The sequence below is a fragment of the Thalassophryne amazonica genome, chromosome 20 (assembly GCF_902500255.1).
Source record: "Thalassophryne amazonica chromosome 20, fThaAma1.1, whole genome shotgun sequence".
NCBI lineage: Eukaryota > Metazoa > Chordata > Actinopteri > Batrachoidiformes > Batrachoididae > Thalassophryne > Thalassophryne amazonica.
The window spans coordinates 49,651,334-49,672,529 of NC_047122.1; the positions used below are offsets into that span (position 1 = coordinate 49,651,334).

Genomic DNA, 21,196 nt, shown 5'->3' on the forward strand with positions numbered 1-21,196 from the left:
GAAAGGCATCATTAACACCTAAACAGAAAAAAAACAAGGTTACAATGGGCTAAGGAAAAGCAATTGTGGACTGTGGATGACTGGATGAAAGTCATATTCAGTGATGAATCTCAAATCTGCATTGGGCAAGGTGATGATGCTGGAACTTTTGTTTGGTGCCTTTCCAATGAGATTTATAAAGATGACTGCCTGAAGAGAACATGTAAATTTCCACAGTCATTGATGATATGGGGTTGCATGTCAGGTAAAGGCACTGGGGAGATGGCTGTCATTACATCATCAATAAATGCACAAGTTTATGTTGATATTTTGGACAATGGAAAGGATGTTTGGGGATGATGAAATCATTTTTCAAGATGATAATGCATCTTGCCATAGAGCAAAAACTGCAAAAACATTCCTTGCAAAAAGACACATAGGGTCAATGTCATGGCATAGGGTCAATGTCAATGAGCAGATCTGATTTGATGCAGGTGTTAATTTGGGGGATGAAAATTTACAGGGTGATTCCATAATTTTTTCCTCAGAATTGAGTGATTCCATATTTTTTTTCCTCTGCTTGGTCTAAAAAAGTAACTGTTACTGACTGCCACAATCTTTTTTTCTTGATTTCTTATAGTGTTTCTTAAAGCCAGAAAGTTGCCATTTGAAATGACTTTAGTTTTGTGTCATGTCTGTGATCTGCTTTTTTTCTACAAAATTAAACAACTGAATGAACATCCTCTGAGGCCGGTGATTCCATAATTTTTGCCAGGGGTTGTAGAATCCATAACGTGAAGCAGACAATAATCATCCAGTAATAAATACTCTGAAATATGTATTATTTCATTAACGTCAATTAGGAAATTAAGTAATTAAGATATTGAGGGTGAAATCACATTTCAATTAGTAGGGGATCTGAATGAAGTGGTTGGATGTGTCTGATTTCAGTGTTTGGTGAAAATGATTCAATTCTTTCTGTTATGTTTTTCGTTGTGTCATCAAAATTCCACAACTCAGTTCGAAAAAGTGTCAGACCTCCACGGTCTTCAAATTCACAGGGAGCATTCTTAGGACACAGATCTTGGACAAGTTTAAAGATGGCTAACCTTGACCTATTATCAGAGGTCAAAAGGTCACATTCTGTTTTCTATTTTTTTTATGCTCATATAGCTGAGGGTATTTTAGCATTGTATTATATTTACCCCATAACTCCATAACATTCAGCCATAGATAGTCCAAACTATACCTTTTTGAAATCTTTATGATCAAACAAATAATGTGGTATAATTTATCAATATAATTGGAGCATCTTTTATTTTGCCCCCTGTGTAATTTTTCAATTGACCCCTACATGGCTGCCTATTGAAAATTCAAATGGCCAATCGGCTTTTTCAAAAGAGTAATGTCTAAGGAGTATTTGTGCCGAATTCAGTTCTTTTGTCACCATTTGCAGGATTGTTTCAGTTATCTGCTACATTAAAGTGTGCCCGCTCGGAACTGTTGTCGTGAGTCTGCGAGCGGCGGAAGTGTTTCGTGACGTACCGGATGTAGCTCGGGTGACTCGTAGGACGAATAAGAAAGCATGTTTAAACCAGTAATTCGAACCTGTAAAACGGTCACGTTTTTATAGAAAGAAGTGTACAGATTAAGGACGGAAATGGCGACGCAGAGTTGTCGTTTTGTGCTGCAGCGGGGAGTTGGATTCTTCTGTTTCCGAGCAGCATCTGAAAGGTGGCTATTAGCTAACTAGCATGTAGCTTAATCTTTTTCCTTCCAGGCAAAATTTTTATTTTAAAAAATATATATATATATATTTATTTTTATTTTTTTACACATTTTACAAACTTCATGTCTTGACGGTAGCAAGGCTCCCATTCTGACTTAAATGGAAATTGGTCGGTAATTCATGCAGATACAGTTTGCCCACAGTAGGTTCTGTGATGAATGATATGTGCACAACTTAATCATCGGTTTTATCAGACGGTTTCACCGTGCAGCAAAGTACAGAAGAGTTGGGAGGGAGAGGATTAAGTAGACTCTGCAGTTTGCCTTTCAATTCATTAACATTTTGCTTCGGTTATCTTGTCTATATATATATATATATATATATATATATATATATATATATTGCACATTAATGATAGATGAACAGACTGACTAGGAGGGTGAGACCTGAGGCCACATGCTTAAAACTGTAGTTTCACGATTAAAACTGTGTACGCACAAAGAGTAATGTGCATATGTATTCTTTTCACCTGACGTATAAAGCCAGGCAGGTGGTGGCTGCTTGCACGTTGGACTGGGATGCCAGCGACTCGGGTTCGCTTCCCGATGGCAACCACGCTCCCGACTGGCACTCTCAACATCAGTGCTTTGGGGGGGGGGGGGGGTAGTGACACGTGCCATGGGCCCTTCTGGAAGCAAGTCGTAAACTCGTTGGCTGCCCATGTTAAATAAGAAACTCCTCTTCTTCAAAGCCATGTGTCTGTGTGGTGGGGATGTGCCATATCATATTTGTCATCCCACAATAATATGTATATGTTGCGGACAAGAACGAGCGAAGCTCTTCTTCAGCATCTCATTATGTCATTTAGGTCCTTCAGACTGTTTTTTGAGTAAATGCTTCAGGGGAGCATGAGCATCAGCACCTTATTATAATACTACTACTAATAATGCATTATATTTATATATAGCTTTACACAGTGCTAAAAGACACTTTAACAGAACAGAAAATAACAAAGAACAAAGCAACTTTATTATAGAAGGATAAAAAAAAAATAACCAAGATTATAAAATCAAACCTTCACTGTGCCTTGTGATGGAATGACTATGTCCATGATGGCGGCCACATTTCTTGAGCCTCAACAACTAATGCGGCATCTACTCTTTATAGTGTCTATGTTTGTCTACCATCAGTTTGTGGCTTTTTACGACAGTGTTGTTTGGTTTGTGGCTTTTTCCCCACTGGGCAGATTTTTTTTTTGTGCCATTTCTGGTTTGTACCTTCATCTACCACAGGTATGCCCAAGTTTGGTCCTCAAGATCTACCTTCCTGACACTATTAGTTGTCTCCCTGCTCCAACACATCTGAATCCAATGAAAGGCTCATTAAAAGCCTGCTAACGAGTCTCATTGGATTCAGGTGTGTTGGAGCAGGGAGACAACTAACAGTGTCAGAAAGGTAGATCTCGAGGACCGAACTTGGGCATCCCTGGTCTACCAGGCGCTTTGCTCGTATTAACAGTGTAGTTGTTTACATGTGCACCACACCTGGTCAGTTTACTGTATGCAGGTAAGAACAGTTGGCCATCAAAAGAGGTGCTTCTGTCATGTTTTAGTAAACTGGAAAGTCAGAAATTTCATACCTCTGACGAGGAAAAGTGCACTGGAATAACTACTAGCAAAGTTGGGGCAAAATGATCTACCCCAGCTTTACTGAGACACAGTAGCCTGATGTCACAGAACAATGGTGGCGCCACGAAGATGCACACCGTGAAGGGTAAAACCTCAACTAATAGACCATCAACTGTATTTATTGGTTACTAGACATCACCATTTAACACAAATTGTTCTGCATCGAAATTGGCGTTAAGATATGTCGCTATAATATATTTTTTGATAGGCTATGTTTTCTAAGCAGGAATGCAAAGGGAAGGTTATACAATGTATAATGAGGTGTGTTACCTCATGAGTTGTTTACCCTGTGTTTTGTTTATGTATGCAAGAAAACTGGATTGTTGACAGTCAGTGTCTCTTCAAAAACAAAGCAAATATTAGCGTATCGTGGCCGTCTGTGTGTTTTTTTTTTTTTTTTTTCGTTCAACTTTGTCTCTAACGCTTTGAGGTGAGATGTAGTACACTAAGTGGGATAAGTCAGACATCCCAGTTTTATGGAATGCAGCATTCCTCCAGAGTATGGAACGTGTTTGGGATCTGAAGATCCCAAACTAATTTGGGCTAATTTGTTTCACCATCTGAATCATAAACACAGGCCTGTGTGTTCTGTAATTTATGTCTGTAGCATGGCCCAAGCAGAGGTCACCCCTTTGAGTCTGGTCTGCTTGAGGTTTCTTCCTCCGAGGGAGTTTTTCCTTACCACTGTTGCTCTGGGAGTTAGTAAGGTTAGACCTTACTTGTGTGAAGCGCCTTGAGGCAACTCTGTTGTGATTTAATATTAGTGTGTGTGGGTACATCAACAAAAAATAGGATGTTAATAAGAAATACAAATTCCCTGATGTTGGGTGCTTTGTTTTACCTCAAATTCTGTCTTGCTTCACTTACATTTCCCAGTGTGAAGTGTGACTTGATTTGAACAGTGTGCGTACACATGGTCTGAAGTGTATACACATTTTCACTGAACATTCTGCCTTTATTTAGTATTTGTGAGTACACATTGCATATGCATGTTGCCTCTGGTATCAGGAGGGGTGTAGTGACTCGGTGCCTGTTGTCTGTTTCATTCCTAACTGCGACTGGTACCTCATGCCCCGACCTGATTACACAGCAGTGAAACAATGTAAGATAAATTTTTAGCTTCATCAAGTGCAGTACAGCACATGCTGTATGAAATATGCTTTGTTTTATTGGTACTGAACTGCCAGCTGTACTTGTATGTGTCTGGAAGCAGTTGTCTTATAGCAGCTCATTTCATTCTTTCTTTTTTTTCTTGCAGTCCTGTCCAGTTGGTCGGTTCTGTTAGGTCAATAGAATCCAGCACATGGTTTGATGAACACCTCACAGAGGACAACCAGGAGTTCATGAGAAGGAGCGTTGCAGAGGAATACAGAAGACAGACAGCTGAAAAGCTCAACCCACTTAAAGACGAGCCCTGGCCAAGACATGAATGGACAGAAGGTCTGTGTTATGACTGTTAGGTACAGCAGTGTCTCTTTCTTGAGTCCTCTCGTTGAGCCTCTCTCCCACTGGCTTTTCATCTTTGTCTTTCACAGGCAGTCGTAGAGTTGGGTTAATAGCCGTGAAGTTGGGAATGGCCCCGATCTGGACAAAAACAGGAGAAAACTTTCCTGTCACCATCCTGCAGGTATCATATCCAGATCTGTGTTTTCCCTCCACACGTTTGACAAAGAACTGCAAAGGAGCCTCAGTGTTTCTTCAATAATAATGTGTATTTATGTTTGTCACCGTAATGACACATCCAACAGGTCACAGAGGCAGTCAAATAAATTAGATAGCCCTGTGCACTGTGGGAAAAGAATATCATTTTTTTTGGCAGTCTTAAATCTCACTTGAAGGCATTAGAACTGCTTCACTGTTCTTCAGCAAGCTGTTTCTGCCTTCATAGCAGGACTAAAGAGAAGTAGGGGAGGTGATGGTCAAGTGGTTAAGCGTTGGGCTTGAGACCAGAGGATCCTCGGTTCAAATCCCAGCCTCACCAGAAAATCACCAAGGGCCCTTGAGCAAGGTCCTTAATCCCCTAGTTGCTCCCGGTGTGTAGTGAGCGCCTTGCATGGCAGCACCTTCACATCAGGGTGAATGTGAGGCATTATTGTAAAGCGCTTTGAGTGTCTGATGCAGATGGAAAAGCGCTATATACGTAAATGCAGTTCATTTACCATTTAAGTTTTAGGTGTGCATTATTCCCGTCACATTTTTGTAAACTGAAAAATCTATCAGAGAGGTATTTAAAAAGTAAACAGTAGCTGAGTTTATTCACTCTGTGGTTCATTAGTCATGATGTGCTGCGCTGTGCAACATAAATTCTAATTTCAGTGTCAGTAAATCACCATTTGTACTTCAGCCTCACGTCACATTTATATTCGATTTGCAGCAGGTATACTGTGATATGTATTAGAAAAACTCAGGACTGCAATTAATTATTATTTTTCTAATCAATTAATCAGTCAGTTGTTTTTCTGACTAATTTATTATTTTCTGATTAATGCATTAATACTTCGATTAATGTACAGTGGTCCCTCGTTTATCGCGGGAGTTACGTTCTAAAAATAACCCGCAATAGGCGAAATCCGCAAAGTAGTCAGCGTTATTTTTTACAATTATTATAGATGTTTTAAGGCTGTAAAACCCTTCACTACACACTTTATACACTTTTCTCAAACAGGCATTAACATTTTCTCACTTTTCTGTCATGTGTAAACACTCTCAAAGTTCAAACCTTAGTAGAAAAATAAGACCAGTATTATAGAATGAAACCAAAGATCAAAACCTCTTTCCAGGCCCAAACATTTGTTTGAGAAATAAAAAAGGAACGTTTTCCTATAAATAATTATGATGGCTTTTAGAACTAACAAATTTAATTTTAACGATTAACTGACGAGGTTGGACACATAAGAAATTATTAATAGTGACTGACCAGTATTTCACAGTTCCTTTGACCACACCTCTTCGTCCTAGCGCCGCTCCGCTGTCGCGTCTTTTTCCACTGAGTGACACCTCAGTGCAGGTGTCTTTTTCTGAGTGAAGAACACAGTTATGGGTATTTGTTGGCGCTCTTTTTTCTTCTGGGTGAGAAGATTCTTACAAGCCGCAAAGCCGAGCTGCAGAAAAGTTGATTATAGACCCACTGCAGGGTCTGTAATCAATGTAGAGAAATTATAATTTTCCTGACAAACACCCCCAAAAACAACGGCCACTCTGAAGGACCAATAAGGGAATCGTTAAGTAAAAAGGTTATTGATGTCGGTGGATCGAATAATTTCTTAACGATACCCGAAAGGAACCGGTTCTCGATACCCATCCCTAGTAATAATAGCTAGCCCAGAGAGCATATTGGAGTTTTCATATGTTTTGCATATCTGTATTACAACCGCAATTCCAATGAAGTTGGGACGTTGTGTGAAATGTAAATTAAAAACAGAATACAGTGATTTGCAAATCCTCTTCAACCTGTATTCAATTGAATACACCACAAAGACAAGATATTTAATGTTCAAACTGATGGACTTTTTTTTGTGCAAGTATTTGCTCATCTTGAAATGGCTGCCGGCAACACATTTCAAAAAAGCTGGGACAGGGGCAACAAAAGACTGGGAAAGTTGATGAATGCTCAAAGAACACCTGTTTGCAACATTCCACAGGTGAACAGGTTAATTGGAAACAGGTGAGTGTCATGATTGGGTATAAAAGGAGCATCCCCAAAAGGCTCAGCTGTTCACAAGCAAAGATGGGGTGAGGATCACCACTTTGTGAACAACTGCGTGAAAAAATAGTCCAACAGTTTAAGAACAATGATTCTCAATGTTCAGTTGTAAGGAATTTAGGGATTCCATCATCTACAGTCCATAATATAATCAGAAGATTCAGAGAATCTGGAGAACTTTCTACATGCAAGCGGCCAGGCCGAAAACCAACATTGAATGCCCATGACCTTCGATCCCTCAGGCGGCACTGCATTAAAAAACAACATCATTGTGTAAAGGATGTTACCGCGTGGCCTGGGGAACTCTTCAGAAAACCATTGTGAGTTAGCACAGTTCATCGCTACATCTACAAGTGCAAGTTAATACTCAGCCATGCAAAGTGAAAGCCATACATCAACAGCATCCAGAAACGCCACCTTCTCTGGGCCCGGGCTCAAGTGAAATGGACAGACGCAAAGTGGAAAACTGTGCTGTGGTCTGATAAGTCCACATTTCAAATTGTTTTTGGAAATCATGGACGTCGTGTCCTCTGGACAAAAGAGGATCAAGATCATCCAGAATGTTACCAGCGCAAACTTCAAAAGCCAGCATCTGTGATGGTATGGGGGTGTGTTAGTGCCCATGGCATGGGAAACATGTATTTGTGATGGCACAATCAGTGGTGAAAGGTACATCCAGGTTTTGGAGTAACACATGCAGCCATCCAAGCAATGACTTTTTCAGGGACGTCCCTGCTTATTTCAGCAAGACAATGCCGAACCACATTCTGCACGTGTTACAACAGCGTGGCTTCATAGTAAAAGAGTGTGGGTACTAGACTGGCCTGCCTGCAGTCCAGACCTGTCGCCCATTGAAAATGTGTGGTGCATTTTGAAGCGCAAAATACGACAACAGAGACCCCAGACTGTTGAACAACTGAAGTCGTACATCAAGCAAGAATGGGAAAGACTTCCACCTACAAAGCTTCAACAATTAGTGTCCTCAGTTCACAAACGCTTATTGAGTGTCGTTAGAAGGAAAGGTGATGTAACACAGTGGTAAACATGCCACTGTCCCAACTTTTTTGAAACATGTTGCAGGCATCTATTTCAAAATGAACAAATATTTGCACAAAAACAATAAAGTTTATCAGTTTGAACATCAAATATCTTGTATTGTGGTGTATTCAATTGAATATAGGTTGAAGAGGATTTGCAATTCATTGTATTCTGCTTTTATTTACATTTTACACAATGTCCCAACTTCATTGGAACTGGGGTTGTATACAGTATCCAAGGGAGAAGAGGCTAGAGTACAGAGCTGTTATTTTTGATATACAACATACAATCAGTCCTTATAGTCCCTACCCTCTCTTTTTTCCCCTCCCCCTTTTTTCTCCCAGGTACAGGACTGCCACGTAATCAAGCACGTCTCCAAAGAAGAATTTGATGGTCGCACTGCTGCTCTCCTTGTAGGAGGGAAAAATGTATCACCATTTTATGTAAGAATTTTTTTTTTTTTTTTTTATATCGTTAAAGTGACCACAAATTTTTTTTTAAATAATAGTGACTCCGAGTGAATTAAGAGACAAGCCGAAGGAACTTACTTATAATGCAAGTAAATGCTTTATTATTACAGAATTTCTGCTCTCACAGGCATTGAACTTTTATTGGGGGGGAAGAGTCCCTCTGTCTGTCTGTCTGTCTGTCTGTCTGTCTGTCTATTCATACATGTGTCTTGTAAGTGCAGTATTATCTAAATAGGTGGCTTTTAATGAAATATGCAATGTTGGCACTCCATATCAAGATGTGCAGAAAGGAAAATAATTCTGATCCAACATGTTAAAAAAATGGGGGCGGGGGTTAATGATGTCAGTTTTTTTTTTTTTTTTTTTTTTTTTCTTCAAATATTAAAATTGGAAGAGGGAGTTCTACTAAATTTTTACTTCTGCCATGAGGTAGAAAAGCTTTTGATTAATTGGTCATTTTTGCTGCCAAAGTATCATTCTCGCCAGCACCTGTCAACACACAAAAATGTCATTTATTTATTTTTCCAGCCGCTTTGAAACATTGCCAGAATTACTTAAGGGGAAAACAGCAGTAACTCACTCGGTAATTTCAACTTTGTCAAAGCCTGTTTGTTCAGATTAAAACTGTGGTGGGGAGCGTTTACTTAAGAGCTGAGTGAGGTCAGCGTGTTTATTATCAGGATTGTGATTACACAGAAATCTGTTTGCTCTGTTCATTTGTAATTTCACCGGCTTGATGAAAGATATTTCAAACTCATCAGACAGTGCAAAATACTCTCTTACATGACCACCCAGCCTAATGTTCTCTCAGAAGCTGGCAATTTAATTAAAACATTACTCACATGTATTTGTTTCTGCAGGTTGCTGCATGTTTCAGGAATACACTGAAATGTGATCTTGACAGCTTTATAGGTGAAGTTTGTCATTTCTCATGAGAAATGAGTTCATATCATGCCACTCAGTTCTCAGCGCTTTTATGAATACAGAGTTGTAGTCAGGAAATTAAACTTGCCTGCTAACCAACAATGACAGTATTTCATTTCAGGTGTCTAAAGAAATGAGGTCTAACTAATTTCATTGCTGCCAAGAACACTTCTGGAAAGTGTCTTTCATGCTCAGTCCCTTCAGTGCCTCATTGCTTATCAGAATTTTCCACCTTTACCATGATTAAAAATGTTGAAAACCAAAGTGACAGTCGGCACATTAGCTCTCTGCTGGAACACTAGTAACCACTGCCACCTTGTCTGTACTGTATACAGTAATGTTATTAAAAGTATGAAAACAGGGCCTTTAATTGGAGTTCTGTTTGTGGGATATCTGTTTTCAAGCAAAACCGATTATCAAGCTGTAATGTATTAGACGGTATAAAATGACCTGCTGATCGTGGGGGGGTGTCTATCTTTCAGCTGCAGCAGTCATTTTCACGCCCACTGCATCCAGCGTGTATGTAACAAGTACAGTAGCACTCATTTGTGTGCCCGTGGTCTAAAAGTGAGGTGTGGTCAGGCACAGTGCCCATGCATTGTTAAAGTGGAAGTTGCATGTTGTTTTTCTGTTGTTTACACGCCACATGATTTGGAGACACTACACATAGGCAGGTCCATGTCCATGACATTATCAGTCAAACAAAAGTATGAAATAATGGGGGGGGAAAAACAAAACTTCAATGACTCGGGTTTCTTTATGCCCATTTACACCAGACTGAGACCTATATAAGACCTACAAGATCATCACATTTTGTCAACTCTCACAAGTCTTGCCTGGTCTCTGTTGTGATCTGTTGTTTGTGTTTGCACCAAGCTCGCATTGTGACTGAATTGTGAGAGTGAACAATATGTTAATATCGGCGATCATTGATGCAACCCCATGCAGACTTAATGGAGAGTCTATTGTGACCCACAGGATCACGTTCAGAGTGAGTTGAGACTTGAGAGTTTATCGGGACCGATTATGAGACCCATGTATCTGTTAACTGGTCGCACAACTTGCACGAGTGCTTTAAACAGTACAGTACACTTGCACACCTGTTGGAGACCAATGGTGACCAAGAGGGATCTTTTTTTCTGACCATGGAGAGACCCCGTTGTGATCAGCTCACAACCCCAGTGGGAATCACTGAGTGCGCCGGCAAGTGGAGGCAATTTTTCAATCACAACACGGTTGTGGACTCTGTAAATGGGGTGTTAGACTGGTTGGCTTCCTCCCTAGGTTAGCTGGGGGGGGGTCGCATAGCTTGTTGGCTATAGAGGAGATCAGGTGGTCTGGCGAAGGGTTGCAGGAATTGAGCACTAAATGCTTCACCTCAGGGAGTTGTGGTGCTGCTCAATCTCATAGTCAGAACAAACTGGGGGGAGGGGGGCATTCAGTTTCACAGGGGGTCCAAAATTTAATCATGGTTTGAAATGAAGAAATAGACTGCTGATAATACATCATTAAGTTGTGTAACAACCCATACTTTGATGCAAAACACATTAAAGACTATAATCACACACTCCATCATAAACAGATAAAGAAAAACTCAAGTCAGTCCATGTCGGTGTCCACGCACAACCAAGCTAGACTGCACAAACACTTTCAGTTTGAGTCAGAGGGGACATTTTTTGTCTTCCTGTTGAAAGAAACGCATGTCTTTGTGTGGAATCTCCTGAGGACATTATCCATCAACTTCTTCAGGTACTTGCATGTAAGGTTTCTCTCAAAGGCTGTCTGAACCAGCTGCACCTTATGTGCATAGAGCTTGACTCTACAGTGATCCAGGAAGACATTTTGCAACACGGTGAATGAATCTTCAGGCATAGCATTCAGAGCACCAAGTATCATTCCAAGTCTTGTAGCAGTCGCTACACTTGACAAGTATTGTAGTGTTGTCTTTGTCTGTTTTACCTTCTACTTCCCCCTCATGCACTTGTGCAGGCAGAATTGTTTCCTTGCCAGAAAACCTCTCACTTCCGAGGTCACACTCCGAGTTGCAGTGGGCAAGATGCTCGAATCCTTATGTCTTGAGGGGATGATGGTCCGATTGTTTTCTTCTGTGTTACACCAAAAATGGTTTTCTTCTATGTTGCACCCAAAATGCACCCAAAGTATGAGCCTAAACAGCCCATTTGCATTCTGTGCCCTCTAGTGCTCAGTTTTCACACTGTATAAATAGCAATGGGGTGTTGAAGAAGAAGTAAGCCTCATATTGGCCCTGGGGTGTTTCTCCGGATTCTGTAACATGAAGCGGATGAGAGTCTGCAACTCTCTCTGGATGGAATGCCAGTCTGACACAGGTTACTTCCCCAGCCTACGGTAGGCTGTTACCCGTTTACAGCTGGGTGCATGCACTGAGACAAGGCAGATTAAGTGAATTGGCAAAGTATGGACAAGCATGAGAATGATACAAAACCAGGTTCCTCATCGATATGCCAGCTCCTTATCCACTGGACTACTTGCACTACAGATAAGGGAGCTGGAAACGGCCCAAATGTTACTGGCACTGTGCACTTTAGAGCCAATGCCATCCAGTATATCATCAAGCTAATTTCACAGAGCAATGGCTGCTGCTGTTATGCAGTGCATTCAGGAGAATGAGTTATCATCAGTGCTCTTACACATTAACTACATGCAGCAATAGAGAAATGAGAGCTGCTGTGAATAGCGCTCACTTGACTCTTGTTATTTAAACTGTATTTTAGGAACATCACAGGCCCAGCAAGCTGTAGTTTTTCACTGTCGAGCCGCCAGGCCTGTACAGTGGTAGGGGAAATCCTGTAGTCCATCTGTCACACATTGCAAGATGGAGCCCAAATATAATGTCACAAATGAGCGATTTCTGGTTAATACAGTTTATTGTGGATAATTTCGACATACACCGTGACTTTGATATTTAACATTAAACTCCAAACATATTTACGAAATGTTAGATTAAAAAAAAATTTTTTGGAGGTAATTAGTTGCAGCCCCTAATTTCTGTGTAATTTATTAGTTGATTATTTCAAGGCGCATGATGTCGGGTGTCAAAAGTTGCATGTGTCGAGAATGAAGTTGATTTGATTCGTCCTCACAACCGCATCACACTCGAGTCAGAGGCAGAGTTTGTCAGAGTGAGAAGCTTTGGCAGGCTAATTTTCAGTCAACAGAAGGGGAGAGCGAGCTGAAATGAGCGAGTCGGGTGAAAGCAAATGTCAGAGACATTCACTGCCAACCCTGATGCGTATGCCTGTGAGTGTTTGGCTCCCGTACAGTCACAACAGGCCGAAAAGATTTTAAAATGCCAAATTCCAACTGCTATTCGCTGCTTGTTTTTTTTTTTTTTTCCTTCTTCTTCGTATTATTTTCTTTTGCACCATCTTCATCTTTTTTCCCCCTTGTGTCTGACTTACAGAGGTCGGAAAGCATAGTCGAGATGTTCAGAAATGCAGGAGTGCCCCCAAAACAGAAAATTGCCTATTTCAGAGTCTCTGACAATGCTATCCTCAAACCAGGTACAAACAAAGACCGGATTTAACTTGTGTTCATGCTGAACTGAAGCTCAAACATTTGTTCGATAACCTTGGTTGGCATCTGCATCTGTTCAGGCACTCCTCTGTATGCAGCGCATTTCCGTCCAGGCCAGTATGTGGACGTCACTGCCAAATCGTAAGATCTGTTCTGCCAGCCTTCCTCATCACTGACACTCTGTCTTCTTAGCCTTTTTTTATTTGTTTTTGTTCTTGCTTCTGTAATCTAGAATCTATTTCAGAGAAAATACCAATTTTTGACTTTCCAAGAACATTTTACGTCATTCTCTTGCAATAGAAGTTGCCATACTTAACCTGAAAATATTTGTGTGTATGTAGTATTGGCAAAGGTTTTCAAGGTGTAATGAAGCGTTGGGGGTTCAGTGGTCAGCCGGCCACCCACGGGCAAACCAAAACTCACCGCCGACCGGGAGCTTCTGGACCCGGAGGGGTAAGACACATCATTATCAATTTCAATTTATTTTCAATTACAGTAGTGTTCAGAATAATAGTAGTGCTATGTGACTTAAAAGATTAATCCAGGTTTTGAGTATATTTCTTATTGTTCCATGGGAAACAAGGTACCAGTAGATTCTCACAAATCCAACAAGACCAAGCATTCATGATATGCACACTCTTAAGGCTATGAAACTGGGCTATTAGTAAAAAAAAAAAGTAGAAAAGGGGGTGTTCACAATAATAGTAGCATCTGCTGTTGACGCTACAAACTCAAAACTATTACGTTCAAACTGCTTTTTTAGCAATCCCGTGAATCACTAAACTAGTATTTAGTTGTATAACCACAGTTTTTCATGATTTCTTCACATCTGCGAGGCATTAATTTTGTTTGTTTGGAACCAAGATTTTGCTCGTTTACTAGTGTGCTTGGGGTCATTGTCTTGTTGAAACACCCATTTCAAGGGCATGTCCTTTTCAGCATAAGGCAACATGACCTCTTCAAGTATTTTGACATATCCAAACTGATCCATGATACCTGGTATGCGATATATAGGCCCAACACCATAGTAGGAGAAACATGCCCATATCATGATGCTTGCACCACCATGCTTCATGCTATAATTTTTTGCACCTGCGTATAAGTTTTGCCCTCTCCAATCAACTTTTTAATCAAACTACGCTGTTCTTCTGAACAATGTCTTGAACGTCCCATTTTCCTCAGGCTTTCAAAGAGAAACGCATGTTCAACAGGTGCTGGCTTCATCCTTAAATAGGGGACACCTGATTCACACCTGTTTGTTCCACAAAATTGACAGACTCACTGACTGAATGCCACACTACTATTATTGTGAACACCCCCTTTTCTACTTTTTTTTACTAATAGCCCAATTTCATAGCCTTAAGAGTGTGCATATCATGAATGCTTGGTCTTGTTGGATTTGTGAGAATCTACTGAATCTACTGGTACCTTGTTTCCCATGTAACAATAAGAAATATACTCAAAACTTGGATTAATCTTTTTAGTCACATAGCACTACTATTCTGAACACTACTGTATATAGCACCAAATCACAACAGAGTTGCTTCAATGCGCTTCACACAAGTAAGGTCTAACCTTACTAACCCCCAGAGCACCAGTGGTAAGGCAAAACCCCCTCTGAGGAAGAAACCTCAAGCAGACCAGACTCAAAAGTGTGACCCTCTGCTTGGGCCATGCTACAGACATAAATCACAGAACAATTCACAAAACAAATATACAGGAAATGCTGTTGGTGCTCAGGACAGGAGGGTCTCCAGCACAAATACCACACCCATCTCTGGATGGAGCTGCACCTTAAACAGAGAGAAAAAACAGAATCAGGCATCAGAAAGACAAGAAATACAGTATAATTTGGCAGCATTAAACAACAAGAAAAACAGGAAATACTAAGGTGATCACCGGCCACTAGCCCTAAGCTTCACTAAAAGACCCAGAATTTAGGTAAAGTTGAGGCCGCGGCCCGCTCCATTTCCTAATAAAATGAATTAAAAGACTAAAAATCATAGAACTATATTATGCCAGAATGCACGCCATACGAAAGGGAAAATAAGTGCGTCTTAAGTCTGGACTTGAAAGTCTCCACAGAATCTGACTGTTTTATTGATGCAGGGAGATCATTCCACAGAACAGGGGCACGATAAGAGAAAGCTCTGTGACTTGCAGACTTCTTATTCACCCTAGGGACACAAAGTAGTCTTGCATCCTGAGAACGCAGAGCCCGGGCCGGTATGTAAGGTTTAATTAGGTCAGCTAAGTAGGGAGGTGCCAGTCCTTGAACAGTTTTATAGACTAATAGCAGAACCTTAAAATCTGATCTCACTGGGACAGAAAGCCAGTGAGGGGATGCCAAATTGGGTGTAATGTGGTCGAACTTTCTGCTTCATGTCAAAAGTCTGGCTGCAGCATTTTGAACCAATTGGAGAGCCCTAATGCTGGACTGCGGTAAACCAGAAAATAGAACATTGCAGTAGTCCAATCTAGAAGAGACAAACGCATGGATCAGGGTCTCAGCACCAGCTATAGACAGGATGGGACGAATCTTCACTATATTTCGCAGGTGGAAGAAAGCAGTCCTCGTAATATTTCTAATATGGAGGTCAAAGGACAATGTAGGAACAAAAATTATCCCAAGGTTCCTCACTTTCAGTGTAATGTATGACACACGAGCCTAGGCTAAGTGTTAACTGGTCAAATTGATGCCAATGTCTTACTGGACCAAGAACCATCATTTCAGTCTTATCAGATTTTAAAAGTAGGAAGTTTCTAGACATCCAAACTTCTCACTGATGCTAAGGATTTTAAGTGAATGAGATTACTAGCAGTTATCAGCATGTATAACTGAGTATCATCAGCATAGCAGTGAAAAGTAATCCCAAAACGCTGCAGTATGTGCCCAAGGAGTGCTATATAAAGGGAGAAAAGCAGGGGGGCTAAGACAGATCCCTTTGGAACCCCAAATTTCATGTCAGTAAGGTTAGAGGTTGTGTTACTGTACAAAACACAGTGAGAACAACTGGTCAAGTATGACGTCAACCATACAAGGGCACTCCCAGTAATCCCAAAATGTAATCCCAACACATCATCAAATTAAATATCTAAAAGTAAGCTTGGTCAGAAAATATTGCAGATACACACGGGGTGGGTCAAAGAGTGACCAAGCAGAGTTCCTACTAAGTAACTAACAGTTTACAATTACAGTTCAAGTGCAGTTAGAAGTCCCTTAAAATTTCATAATCATTTCAAAGGACGTTTTAATGCTATTAAAATCATAAATATAACGTAATGCTAAAATACCCTTGGCCGTAAGAGCATTGTGTTCTTTATAATTTGCAGTTTAATTAATTATTAAGATCCTGTTGTCTTATGAACAATTTGTAGAAATTCAGATCAAATCAGCATTTGTTCATGTTGTCAAATCAAGGAATATTTGTAGCTCACCCTCTGTGCTTTTGTAGTTATTAATGAGACAAATTTAACACCATAGAATGTTAGCTTTGAGTTAGCATGCAAGGTTAACGTCCACAAAAAGTCTTGTAAATGACTCCAGGGATTTTTACATAAAGGCCCTTTCACACCAGGCCTGCTTCGAGTTGCGTCATGCGGCGTCATGTTGATGCCACGTTGGTGCAACCTAGTGCCAAGTTGATGCAGCTCAACGCCACAACACTGTGAGGGACACAAGGGCGAAGTGAAATGGACGCCAACAATTAAATGTTTAATTTTTTCTGCGTCGAGCACAAGACGCAGAAAGGAAGCCGTTTTCTCACAAGTTAAGGCAACTTAATGGAACTTAACATGACTGGATGCCACACCCACACAATATTACGTTACCCAACGCCAGTTTATGATTCCTGCTGTCCTCCATTGTTGCCGAGCTGTAAATCATGCAGGATTGTTGTCGAACTTTTTATACCGTGTACACAATGCAATAAATCTATACCACTCAAAGAGCACATACAATTAAAAGAAAAAAATGCTCATTGCAGCCTGACTGCAGCTCCTTGCGCTCACCTCAGTTCTCTCACGATTGTGTTAAGTCCATAAAAGTCCTGCTCACAGACTGATTGCCAGGGACAGGGCATGTCCACATCCCATATAACTCCAGACATCTCCACGACCACTCACAGGTGGTGCGCGTAAATGCCGGCTGCAGCTCCACGGTCATAGGAAGAAATATAAACTATAACAGAAATCAGTGTAAACCTGCAGTACTGCACAAGAAGAAATATAAAGTAGAAGAGAAATCAGAGTGCACACAGTCTGCCTGCAGCTCCTCTGCACTCCCCTCAACCCCCCCCCCCCCACCACCACCACCACCACAGACATTCCTACATCATTAGATACGCGGCTAATGCAACTCAAAGCAGACCCGGTGTGAAAGGGGCTTAATATACCGCAAACTAAGCTGTTAGCAAGTAGCTACACCAGGAAGTGATGTCACCATGCTAACCTCAGCTAAATGTCTTGTAAATAAGTTCAGAGGTGTTATTAAAAAACAGTATTTTCAGTTTTAGAAGTGTTTATTGCTCGCTATCTTTTACATAATATATGACAAACATGTACATAAACACACAAAACAAACCGGTTTTAAAGAGACCAGCGACTAGTGATGCCATAACACGTTAATTAGTAATATGTTACTCTAATCTGATGTTTTTTCAGTATCGAGTAATCTAACACTTTAATCTTTCTAAATCAGTAATCAGATTAAAGTTACTTCTCCAAGTCACTGTGTGTTACTATTATTTTTGCATTGTGGGTCAATCACAGCTTTAAAGTTGGTCCATGGGCAGGGGGAGGTCGGGATTCAACTGAACTGCCCACTTTCAGCGAGCTGCAAGCTTTTCCTCTGCAGTTTTTAGCAGCCTCCCCGAGTTGAAAAAAAAGCTGTTGTCGTCTCTCAAAGCGTGGTGATGACAGCACAGCTGCACTGAGCTTCACAAAGACATTTTTACGCTCTGTTTTCCCAGAGGATGGCTCATATGGATAAAAATAAGGTTGCAGTTCGTTGTTTACCTTCCTGAGGTTAGAAACTAGTATTGTTTATTTTTCAACAATGTTTCTCTTAAGATTATTGAGCTGTTTACCAGAGGGGGAGGTTTCTGTCCTCCTGAGTTCGAAGCCTTCATTCCTGTTTGACAGGTGGACCGTCCCAGTCAAACTCCTCACCTGACACTGTCCGTGGAGCGGGACAGACCCAGCGGGGTCGGACCCTTGACACCAGAAGCAAGTTGTGCTCGGATCACCTCCTCAGGCTGCAGTGACCCCTGCCAAAAAAATAAAAATAAAAATCATTTTTACAGTGATAGGGTTTGCGATCAAGATTTCCTGCAGTAATTGATCCATAAACTGAAATCCAGAAACTACTTAAACTGAAAAAACGTGTGTGTGTGTGTGTGTGTGTATTTGTGAGACCTGTGCTCCCGTTTTTGGAGATATTTTTTCAGTATTCACGTTTTGCAATTAGCGGTTTGTGGATAATTCACGATTCACAGCTGATTCACATTTTGAGGGTTAACAGCTTTGTGTGCCCATGCTACGTCACAGCATTTCTGCAAGCGATCCAGAGGTCTGTGTCCCAAGAATGTTCCCTGTGAATTTCAAGAGTCTGGCAGTAATAGGACTGGACTTACGCTGAGCACAGACAGATGGACAGATGTGCGAAAACCCTTTGCAGTACACTTGCTGCCACTTACAGCCAACATGTGAAAGCAGCATGAGTAGTGTAGCCCACAGTGACGGTGCACGTCCTTGTTGTTTGTACCCGTGTTTATCCCTTTTCTTTGTGGGTTGGGTTGGACTTGGATCGTTAATCAGCACATATTTTTGTGGGTTGGATGGTGCAGATTGGCCGTCAGGACCTGTCGATGGGTTCAGGTGTTTAAAAAAAAAAAAACCCTGAGCCACGTATCACAACAAGACACAAACATTTTTGTTCTCATAATCTGCTGATATGAGCATGTGTTGTCTTCTTCATGTGTGTTTAGGATCCAGGCCGAGTTTTCAAAGGAAAGAAGATGCCCGGCATGATGGGCAACATAAACATCACAGAACACGGACTCAAGGTGTGCAGATTTAGACTCATAAAGATGCAGCTGCAGCATGTACACCGGCATGGCTGTGAACTTATTTGTCTTTGAATTCATTTCATTGTTCCCTTCTCATCTCTCTCTCATTCTCTCTCGTTCTCAGATTTGGCGAGTCAATACCAAACATAACGTGCTGTATGTGCACGGCTCTGTGCCCGGCCACAGGAATTGCTTAGTGAAGGTAAAAATAACAACACACACGCCAAGTAACGTTTGAAGTCAGGAGGTCAACCCCAAGCATGCTTAATGTTCTGATAGAGACGGGTGACCTTGCACCTGTAAGACAGCGTGATCCATCTTCATTAACAGTGTGCCGTGTCAGCAGAGTGCCTCTGCATGCGTTTGTGTCTATGAGCAAATGAAAGCGCGCACCGTGGTGATGACTGTCCTATCTGGAGCATCCGTTGCCGTACTCTGCCAGGGCTGTGAAAACTCCGCGGATCCATGGAATTTCAGGGATTTCATCAAAAATGCCTATCGCAAAGAGTTTGGTTTTTTACCACATCGTGCAAGTTTTATAAGTCCGCAGACACTTATAACAGATACAAATCTTTGTCCTTGGATCCGCGGAACTCCACGGAGAAAAATCCCTCTCGCAAAGCATGGCTGTTGCGACAGTTGTCGTAAAGCAGGACTGGTTGGTTGCTACGGCGATGCTGTGTGACTGCTGCAAGATAAACATAGCATACTTTAATAGCCATCAAGTTTTTAAAAGAAGAATTTTGCAGCATGTGTGTCACGGAGCGATGTCGGCGAGAGGGAAGATGGTGAGAAACACGGTTTGAAAAAGCTTAGAGAATCCGTGGAATTGGCGCTGGGTTGAATTTAAAGTTCGTCATCATGAACACAGATAAAAGAAACGGGAAAAGTTCACTGCATCTTGTGCCCTCAAGAATTTTTTTTTTTTTTTTGTCTGGAAAATAAACATTGTGCTGTTCAAACAGAATTTCAGACAAGACTTTCTTTCAGTGGGGAAAAAAGACATTGTGGCTTTGAATGGATTTGCAGGAATTTACACAAGGGTATAAGTGACTTTTTTGCTATAAGGTATGTTATTGATATTTTACAATGATTTTCAAAATATTCTACAAGCTTTAGCTGGTTTTTGAAATGCCTTCACAGTCTTTTCAGTTTTCATGAATTTCATGTAGTTTAATTGTTCTGAGTTAATGCATAATTTGGTTTGCAATTAAAAGGAAAATCACTCCAGGTCCTACTTCCACATCATATTCTGTTATTTCAACTTTATCATTGACAGTTCAAATGAGAGGTTGAATCTAGGACCATTTAAAAATGCACTTCTTTTGAGATTTTTTTTTTTTTTTTATTCCAGGGGATGCTGAAAATGTATCATTAGATACCAAATTAATTTGGTTTCTGGGGCCCCATGGACCCGGCTCCAGGGGGGCCTTCTGCAAATTTTCCTCGGATTTCAGTTTTCATTTCACAGCCCTGCTCTGCAGATTGTGCTCATTTTGTATTTTTGTGCACGCTCCATGCAGCGTATTATTTGTATGGCAGACAAGGAGAAAATAGATTTAAAATAAAAAATGCGCAATGTGTTTCAGGTGAAAGATACGGTGCTGCCGACCAGGCGTCCCACAATGCCCAGCGGTCCTTTCCCAACCTATTTCGCCGAGGAGGAAGGCGACCTCGAAGAGGACCTGTACGACGATGACCTGTTTGTTCACACAGAGGAGTCGCTAACACTGACCTGACATGTCCTCTTCACCGCCAGCAAATGCACATGTTACATCTAAAACTGTAGTTCAATCCGGATCATTTAATAAACGATAATCTCATTGGATGTTTCGAGCCCGTTTTTTGTTTTTGTTTTTTTTTGTTTTCTATACAAGAGCACCACGCCTGCCTCTTTGATCCAAACAGTTATTATGCCCCCCCTTTTTTTTTTTCCTGAAACCATGGTAACCGCAGGAATGATGATGTCACCAGAGGATCCCCTAGCAGAGAGAAAAGACAATAACAGGGAGGAAGAGAAATGTGCAATAACCACACAGGCT

At 41.0% G+C, this 21,196-nt stretch overlaps 1 protein-coding gene across 1 annotated transcript; it reads left to right on the top strand.

Moving 5' to 3' along the window:
* The first annotated feature begins 1,495 nt into the window (after positions 1 to 1,495).
* mrpl3 (mitochondrial ribosomal protein L3) lies at positions 1,496 to 20,984 on the top strand. Its single transcript, XM_034161227.1, has 10 exons — positions 1,496 to 1,713; positions 4,655 to 4,836; positions 4,932 to 5,023; positions 8,482 to 8,580; positions 12,974 to 13,073; positions 13,167 to 13,227; positions 13,428 to 13,539; positions 19,074 to 19,151; positions 19,279 to 19,356; positions 20,744 to 20,984. Exons 1-10 carry the CDS (start codon positions 1,640 to 1,642, stop codon positions 20,891 to 20,893), a joined length of 1,026 nt encoding a protein of 341 aa, XP_034017118.1. The 5' UTR covers positions 1,496 to 1,639; the 3' UTR covers positions 20,894 to 20,984.
* Positions 20,985 to 21,196: the final 212 nt, after the last annotated feature.